Genomic DNA, 9,605 nt, shown 5'->3' with positions numbered 1-9,605 from the left:
TCAAAGGCACACGTGGAGGCAGTCGGCCAAAGTCACAATGCGGTGAATTTCACAGTGCGCGAAGGAGGTTCCCGGCCCCCAGGGGTGCGGGGCGCCTGCGCAGTGGGCCCGAGGCGTCGCGCGCTGCGGGAGCCAGGAGACCCCCGCCCCCGCCCCTCGCCCTCCGCCGCGAACGCGCACGTGAACGGGAGCGCGGACGCGTCCGTGAATGCGCCTCACCTCGCTCAAACCCTACCCGGCTGCGGAGGGAGGGAGACGCGCCCCCGAGAAGCGGGTGGGCTCTGTGGAGAGTCGCGGGCTCGCGGGCGACGGCGCCTCCTCCACTCCGGCGGGCCCGGGTTCGGCTGGCAGCCCATCGGACTTGCCGACTGGCTGACTGACGCGCCTCGCTGCCCCCGCCTCCGCCCGCGCCCCGCCCAGCTTCATCTCTCCCTCCGCTCCCCCGGCTCGCGGGCAGACGGAGGCGCCTCTCTTTCCCCGCCCCTCGCCTCGGCCCTTTCTCTTCCCAGCCCCTCGGTTGCTCCCCGGCGGCGGCAGCGGCAGCGGCGGCCCACACAGCAGCAAGAGGCGAGAGGAGGCTGCCTCGAGGATGAAGTGCAAACCCAACCAGACGCGGACCTACGACCCCGAGGGGTTCAAGAAGCGGGCGGCGTGCCTGTGCTTCCGGAGCGAGCGCGAGGACGAGGTCCTGTTAGTGAGTAGCAGCCGGTACCCGGACCGCTGGATCGTGCCGGGCGGGGGCATGGAGCCCGAGGAGGAGCCGGGCGGCGCGGCGGTCCGAGAGGTGTACGAAGAGGCGGGAGTCAAGGGGAAGTTAGGCCGGCTTCTGGGCGTCTTCGAACAGAACCAGGATCGCAAGCACAGAACGTACGTGTATGTACTGACTGTCACGGAGCTGCTGGAGGATTGGGAAGATTCGGTTATGTACTGACTGTCACGGAGCTGCTGGAGGATTGGGAAGATTCGGTTAGCATTGGGAGGAAGCGAGAGTGGTTCAAAGTCGAAGATGCCATCAAGGTTCTCCAGTGCCACAAGCCCGTGCACGCCGAATATCTGGAGAAACTAAAGCTGGGCGGTTCCCCAACCAATGGAAACTCCATGGCCCCATCCTCGCCAGATAGCGATCCCTAGTATGTACCGCTCGCGCTCGCACAGACTTCTATTTGTCTGCCTTGCTTAAAATGCATCCCGCCTGGAGCACCTCTCGTGCCATGTGCGGTCTCACGGGGAGGAGGGAGGCTTCTTTTGTTTCCTTGGCAGACCCTCTGAATCACGCTTGCAAACTGTCTCAGTTGCCAGGCCCTGTTTTCAAGACAGTTTGCACGTTTTTCAGATGCTTTCAAAATCGCTTCTTGGTTACACTGTAAAATGTTTCGGGGAAGCCTATGCCCCTTGGGGTTTTAGGTGCCTTAACTGTTCACCCTGCTTTTGGGAGGTGTGTGTGGGGGGCGAGGGGTGGGTGGGGAGTGTGTGTGTCTGCCTGTGCGCCCTGTGATGTTTTTGGTTCTTTTATATTTCACACATATTCGTGGGTGAGCGTGCGTGCGCATTTTTGATACCAGCCTTGTGGTTTGTTTGGTAGTGGAGGCCTTTAAAGTCTGACCAGCTTGGTTGTGTGGCATCTTTTAGTATTTTTTTTCCCCTTCAGTTGTTTTCTCCTTCACAGCGTTCGCCCTTGTTGTCAGGGAGGCCTTCTGTGGTGGGAGTTGATTTAAAAGATCAGTTTTGAATTTTTTAAAAAATTAGGAAATCCTACATGTTGTGCTCTTTCTGCACTCGACAGTCACTTTAGCTTCTGAAATGGGATCTCATTTGCCCCTTTCAGAAATTTCTTTTTCTATTTCTATGTGTAGATCATTTGGTTTTCAAAAAATTTTCACAAATGGTAATTTTTCACTGCTGACTTCAAATGGCTATTTCCCATATAGATTAACCTTATTGAATAGATGCTGCTGGGGATCTGCTAGCCAAACACATCTTATCAGAAAAACTGTATTCACAGAATTTGATTTCCCATACTCAACTTCCAACTCCCATTGCCCCTTACTGGATACCATAGAAGAACCATGGTTTTCTGGATTTAAGTTCCTTTTTGAAAGTGGTCTCCCTCCCATATTTGAATGTAGTGACATTCCGCTTAAACCTCTCTGACTCCCAGTAACCACAGGAATGGAATCTTTTATGGTGATTACATCTCAACTGAGTTAGCTCTAGTGATGTTCAGCTGGTACAGAATTGTCAAACTATTAGGATTCCTGAACAATCTCTTTTAATGATAGAGAGTAATTGTTTTGTCTCACAGGACAACCTATTCTAGGTGCAGGTGACTAGCATCTACATTAAGAACTTAACGTTGCCTGTAATCCAAAAACCTCCTACTCATTATTTTGCTCTCCTGTCTTTTAATACCATAGAATAGTTCGTTTTGAAACCGTCTCTACTCTTTTTTTTTTGCTGCCCCCTTGTGTACTTTTTGTATTTTACCCTTCAAAACACTGAAATATTTTTCTCTATTTGGAGTACATTGTAATTTCACAAATAATATTTTTTTATGCTGCTAAACAGTGGGTGCCGTTGCACTTTCTAAAGAAATATGGTGCCACTGTTTTGAAAAGAAATATTACAACAACACATTTAAGTATAGGTAAACAAAGTAAAAATCTGTTTCTCAAAACATTTTCTGCACAAATGTTATCAAAGGAAAGAGTAAACTAGAAATTGTGGCTTTTTAAAACTTATAACAGTTTTATGATCTGATTACATGGTCTGATCAAATACGGAGTATTTTTCCATTTTTTTCTTAACAAAGTGATACATATTGAATATATATATTTGAACCACATATTTTTAAAAATATTTTTTAACTTTTAATTCCAGGGGTACAAGTGCACATTTGTTCCCCGGGTAAACTTGTGTCATGGTTATTTGTTGTACAGATTATTTCATCATCATGAAGCACATATTTTAAATTCCAAACAAATTGACTTGATTCAGTCTAGAATAGATCTTAAGATTTTCCTCAGTAACCTAGTTATTCCAGAAGGTTCTTGTTTCTACATTAATATTGACCTAGGAGATATACTAGATTGTATTTTATGGATATTTTTGTAGATGAAATGTGTTCCACATGAAACACTGTCACGATTACTTTGGAGACTTTAACTCGTACTTGCTATCATTAGAAGTAATTATGCATCATCTTATTTGGTTCTTAAGTTATGTGTCTGACAAAGTAAAAAATAATGTACAGTATTCATAGTAACCCACTCTTAAGAATTGTTAACTTATAAATATGTTGTGGTTTTTCTCTTTTTTTTTTTCCAGAAACACTTAGAATATGTAGTGTTACTTTTCAAGGCGTACTGTTAAATTAAGTAGTTTTTGTAAAATAGTCTCTGGAACTTAGTCTCATCAGAATAGTTAAGAGCGCCAAGGAGATTCTTTTTTTCTCTTCAAAACTAAGTCAAGAGTTTCAAGTTAAAAGCATTAGTACAGAAAATGTTTTGAAAAACTGAGATTTGTACTTTGTTTACCTATACTTAAATGTATTATAAGATTTGTTTTCGGAACAGTGGCACCACCTTTCTTTAGAACAGAGGTGGTATATAGAAAATTTCTACCACTTCAGTGCTCCAAAATTTGATGTATAATTGAGATTTTTTTCCTTCTAAGAGTATTAGAGTTCACTTGTACATTATTTCTTTTGTGACAGCAGAAAAGTGTACACCTAAATTTTACAGCCGTCTTGATAAAGAAAGGAAAAAGAGTACACAGACAATTGAGGTTTGCAGACATGAATCAGATTTATTTTCTGCATGTTTTATAAATAGCTTACATTTTCAGCTGGTCAAGTGTTTTATTCTTGTGAATATATAAAGAGGAAACATTAATATAGATGCATATACTGGAAACGTAATTGGTGCTGTGTCTATAATATATACAATTTTTCTCAAGAAGTATATGTGTATGTGTGTTTAGATACAGAATCTGTTGACTACACTTTAAAGAAACAAGCTAAAGGGAAGAAATTCGAAAATAATTTAGTTGCTTTATTTGCATAGACTCATTTGCAACAATTGATGTAAAGGTTTTAAATTCTTTCTGTGATTTCATTTCAGAAGGTTAGTATAAGAATGCCAATTTGTTTACAGTTAGAAAATGTGTATTTGCCTGGCAGAGCTTTCACCTCTAGAATTCCCTTGTCGGGGAGCCGCCAGGTACTCTCAGAAAGACTTTCAACAATATTTTCCTGGTAGTGGTCTCTTGATAAGATAGCTATTAATACTAATGGTATTTAGCAGATTTTAAATGTTTGGGCAAACAGCACTATAAGAAGTGGAAGTTACTATGCTGACTGTGCTACAACATAACACTTTTATAAGAATAAGAGAGCATGGGCTGGGTGTGGTGGCTCACACCTGTAATCCCAGTACTTTGGGAGGTCGAGGTGGGTGGATCACTTGAGGTCACGAGTTGGAGACCAGCCTGGCCAATATGGTGAAACCCCAACTCTACTTCTGATTATTAAGGAAGTAAATAAATCAGCCAGGCATGGTGGCACATGCCTGTAATACCTTCTACTTGGGAGGTTGAAGCAGGAGAATCTCGTGAAGCCAGGAGGCAGAGGTTGCAGTGAGCCAAGATCACTCCAGCCTGGGCGACAGAGTTGAGACTATGTCTCAAAAAAAAAAAAAAAAAAAAAGAATGAGCGCATGATGTGATAGAAACTACATTGGGGGTTTGAAGTCAGACAGATCTAGTTCCAGTTCTTCCTCACTGAAACTTAAGCCAAGTTCTCTGACTATCTGATGCTCAGTTTTAAAAAAAAAATCTGTTGTTGGAGATAGTAAAAATAGGTACTTTGTAAACATCTCCAATGAGAAGCCTTTCCTGACCACCTGGGTTAAGAAACCCTCTTCTGTGTCATGGTTCGCAGAGTTTATTGTACTTAATCTATTTTAATGGCTATGTGGTCACTGGACTGAAAACTCTTTCATGGGTGGGAACCAGCCTGAATGATTTCCATGAGTCTAGAATCTGTAACATGGAATTTAGGATATTTTATGTCTTAAATAGTCACTCCTCTTTTACAAAACTTCCGATATCGCTGCTTTCCTGACTTTTTTGCATCATGGTATGCATTGGCTTATAACCCCCTCAGTTGCTGATCCAGACTCATTGCATCTGCATTAGATAATTCTGTGGAAGTGAAGTGCTTGATGCAAAGTGATTGATGTACATAATAAGCTGTTGGTACATTTTTCAGTTGGAGGAATTATTGACATAAGCCTGCTAATTGTATGTTGGTTTGTTTTTCTAGATGAACAGCAAAGATGTTCAGGATTGTGCTGAAAGAAACATTGATGTGAACCCAGTGATCAATGGAATTGTCAAGTACAGGTGAGCACTTCTGTGTTCCCAAGAAGACAGCTCATCTGGTTTCTTCCTGCATCTTGGGATACTCCTTCCCTGTCTATACCACTGACTCTTGCTCTGGTTGTTGTACTATTGTACGTGAACAGACTCTTAATTCAGCACCTATAGCCTTTTGTTGTGCTTTTTTGATGTGTCTGCCTTCATTAGACTATGATGTCTTTGAGATCAAAGACTATTTTTCCTTACTCTTTGCATATTCTGCATCTGAGATACTACTTGAAATATGGTTGGCATCACTGAAGGTTCTTTGATTCAATTAATATTTTGTAATCACCGTGTGGCAAAACATTCCCCTTCCAATCTGGTGCTAGTAGAGTATATGCTATCTAGGCACCATGTGTGTGGCTTTTGTGTATCAGGTGTTTCAGAAATATTTCAAGGCAGTTGTAAGATGTTTGAGGACAAGAATTATTACTTCTATTTCTATGTCATACCACACAGTAGCTGCACAGTTTTAAGATTATGCCATCGCCTAGGGTAATGTTTTGTAGAATCAGTCCTTCGTGTAACAACTCTAGTGTTTTTGTACTGTTGATGATTTGCTTAAAATTTTATTCAAAAACTATCACTTGCTATAAAGGTAATTGTAAAAATAAATACAGTGGACGCAAAATAATGTTGTGAGTTTTTATAAAAATAAATTTTAAAATGATATATAAGACATTTTTTTGCAGTGCCTGCCCTAACCACTTCTTACATGTCATCTTAACATCTCTTTGAGGAAACACTGTTTCCCCATTTTACAGATTTAACATACTGTATTTTTGATGCCAGAGCCAACAGGCTATATCATAGGCAGTTTCCAAAGTTAATTATGCCATTTAGTTTGTCTAGATTTCTTTTGCCTCTCTCACTGATCCATTTGGCTGTAGTTTTCATCCCTTTTCCAGTACGCACAGCTAGCTCCTCATCCTGCCTGGTTTCTGCATATGAGAATGCAGAGGGCTGAGAGAGGGCAAAATTGTTGTCACTTAGAAAAGGCATTTAGGAAAGAGGCTGCTGTCAGAGGGGAACACAAAGTGAAGGATTTTTTAAAAAAGAGGACTTGGATCAGCTGCCTCCAGAACAACTTTTAAGAAAATAACAAATATGTTTAGAAGAAATCTTACGGAGTTTGCCATGGGATGTGTGATATCAGCAGTCTTCAGCTCCTTACAAATTACCAAAAGTGGTTCTAATATGCTAGTTTGTTTGATTTTTTTCTTTTACATTATAAAGCAATTGCATCGATAAAAGCTTGGACTCCATTTTAGTGTGACACTCTCCCTCATGATACCAGTGAAATGTATTGATTGTGTCCCCAGTTGTTACATAATTTGAAATAAAAATATAACTTCTTGATTTATTGTTTTTTAAGATGTGATATGATACTGTGGTTATGTTGTTTTAAAAAATTATTATCTTTTAGAGAAGTATACTGAAAAATGTACAGGTGAAATGATATGCTACTGGTATTCGCTTCAAAATCATCTGAGTGTGGGGTAATTGAGTACATAGATGAAACAAGATTGGCCATAAATTGGTAATTGCTGAAGCTGTGTGATGGATGTTTGAGAGTTCATTATACTCTTCTCTATACTTTTGTATATGTTTGAAATTTTCCATAATAAAAATTGAAAAAAGTATTCTTCAGAGTTTACTTGTAGGCCCCCTCTCTCCTAGACTTAAGTGCAGAAGGCCGATCAGAAGACAGATCCACAGCCCAGAAAGGTTGATTCCTCCTCTCCAAAAAGCTAGCTTTTGTTCTTGAGCTAAACTTGTTTGCATACTGCTCTTCCGTTAGTGTGAATTTTTCCTTGCAAAGCCCCCAGTTCTACATGCCAAAGGACTTTATCCCCTTCAGTATGTCACACATTACCAGAAAACTTTAAACCCTATTGGTGGACATAAGTTTAGGTTCCAGTTGGGACACTCATTCTACTATTTACCTTTTTTAAAAAAGGGCACTGAATTTTTTTTTTCTGACTACAAAATTAATTCATCTTAATTTCAGAAAATTTTTAAAATTCCAAAATAATAAAAAATGAATAAGATCTAGTATTTGATAGCACAACAGGGTGACTATGGTCAATAATTGTACATTAAAAAATGACTAAAAGTATAATTGGATTGCATGTAACACAGGATAAATGCTTGCGGTGATGGATGCACCTTTTATCCTGATGTGATTATTATACATTGTATGCCTTTATCAAAATATCCCATATACCCCATACATATATATACCTACTATGTACTCAAAAAAATTAAAAATTAAAATTTACATAATTACATGTAAAAAAATCACACGATTCCTCTACACAGATAACCAAGTTTAAATATATATAATTTCCAGTCTTTCTATTTACAAATATAAATACATATAATTCAAACAAGGATAGCACAGGTGTGCCTCATCCAGAATATTTCCAAATAATCCATGATCTTTTTATTGTTAAGCATACGCCATACAGGCATCTCGCTATTCCTTAGAATTTTTTAGGCTAATGCGCAGGGCCATGATGGAATTTGTACTGCTTCTGCCTTGCACAAGTACAGAAAGCATAGCAGAAAAGTTGGGTCTGAAATCTAGACCAAGCTCTAGTCACCAAGACCTAGTGCAGAGTGGAATAGGCCTGTTTTGTGTTTGCTTTTGTTTCCTAATTCCCACACAGACTTTTTACTTACCAAGCACTGAGGCTGGGGACAAGCCATCAATTCAGAGGGTGTGCTCTAGTAATAAATCATACAATTGCAGTGTATTGGCTAAAAGTAGGCATGTTATTAGTTTACCTGTTTTCCAGAAAGTCATCTTTGTCTTCTGTGACTTCTCAGCAAGTCACCATATCACTGCCGCTCTGCAGGCTCTGACCCTCATGAAGTTGCTGCTCCTCTGGGCACAGTGGTATCCAAGTGGTAAATAACTCTGGACTCAAAAGGGAATCCTGCTCTCCCTCTTCTACCTTCTTACCCCATAATGTGCCCACACCCTTCCCTAATTTCCTACAGCACCATCAGAGACTAGGCCGTGACTTTTAATGAGATTTTACTGAAGATTACCAGATAATGTGAGGGAAATGTAATACAAAAAATACAATTTACAACTACTGCACAGTGTATACTTGAAGGGTCAGACACTTTGTAGGTTTTGTTGCTAGACTAGTCCTCTGACCCAGGCTGACTCCAAATGGCCTAGAGAAATCCCTCCATCCTCCAACCCCTACCACTACCAAAAACTGAGAGTCTGCAATTTCAAATTATGGACACTGATATTCCCATACTTGAGGAGAGGGGAAAGCTGTTCCCTCAACTCAGTCTCCAAATAGCACTTGAGGTGTCTCAAATTTCTATTCCCAGAATTAAGGCTATAAACCTGAAATCAATGAAATGAATCAAAGGACTGGAATGTGGTGGGTTGGGAATGGAAATTCAGTTTTATCTTACTCAGAAGCTCATGTTCTTTAGATGAAGATGACAATATCTCATAATGAATTCAGTGGTCCTCCTCTATACTGGATGATAAACATGGAGAACCAAAAAGCCCATCCATAGTCCAAGAAGATCCATTAACACTGTGACCTGTTTAAGTCTTCACAGCAATGTGAAGAAGCAGGTCAGGACCTCTGGGAGTTTAGACTTTGGGGCTAGTGCTGAGGGGATAGAGGGCTCAGAGCAGAGTTGGTAACAATTATTTTTCTTTTATCTACTCACTCAAACTTAGACCTCATTTCTTGGATGTTAGAAGAAGACATATGTAGGTAGACTGCAAAGTCATTCTTAGCAGATGGTTCCAGTGGCGGCATGACGCACCCTAGTGGACATTTAAAGAGTTAGCTCAGTCCTAATGTATTTTTAAAGAAAAATTTATTACACTATTTTCACATAAATTATTTGAGCTCAAAGTCAGATGGGGGCAGGGGAGGTTCTGTTAGCTCCATTTCAGATGAGAAAATTGAGTCTCAGCAAGGTTAGGTAAAATGATATAGGTCACGCTTCCAATACAGAACAAAGCTGGGATTAGATAACCTGGTATGCAGAATGCTGTTGCCATTCTGCCATAAAACATGGCTGCTCTTGGGCGGGCGCGGTCACTCACGCCTGTAATCCCAGCACTTTGAGAGGCCGAGGCGGGCGGATCACGAGGTCACAAGATCGAGACCATCCTGGTTAACACGGTGAAACCCCGTCTC

The 9,605-nt window shown here is 40.9% G+C and overlaps 1 protein-coding gene across 2 annotated transcripts; it reads left to right on the top strand.

Moving 5' to 3' along the window:
* Positions 1-269: 269 nt before the first annotated feature.
* On the top strand, positions 270-7,061 carry LOC116811697 (diphosphoinositol polyphosphate phosphohydrolase 3-beta). Of its 2 annotated transcripts, XM_032756964.2 has the most exons (3): positions 270-924; positions 972-1,130; positions 5,321-7,061. In XM_032756964.2, coding segments are annotated over exons 1-3 (495 nt in total). In that variant the 5' UTR covers positions 270-589; the 3' UTR covers positions 5,322-7,061. The 2 variants fall into 2 exon arrangements, with proteins under 2 accessions (XP_032612855.1, XP_058297453.1); XM_058441470.1 differs by lacking the exon at positions 5,321-7,061 and having other exon boundaries at positions 972-1,131.
* Positions 7,062-9,605: the final 2,544 nt, after the last annotated feature.

Source organism: Hylobates moloch, unplaced genomic scaffold, assembly GCF_009828535.3.
Source record: "Hylobates moloch isolate HMO894 unplaced genomic scaffold, HMol_V3 SCAFFOLD_7, whole genome shotgun sequence".
In the NCBI taxonomy this organism is placed as follows: domain Eukaryota; kingdom Metazoa; phylum Chordata; class Mammalia; order Primates; family Hylobatidae; genus Hylobates; species Hylobates moloch.
This window is presented reverse-complemented; position numbering and strand designations above follow the sequence as displayed.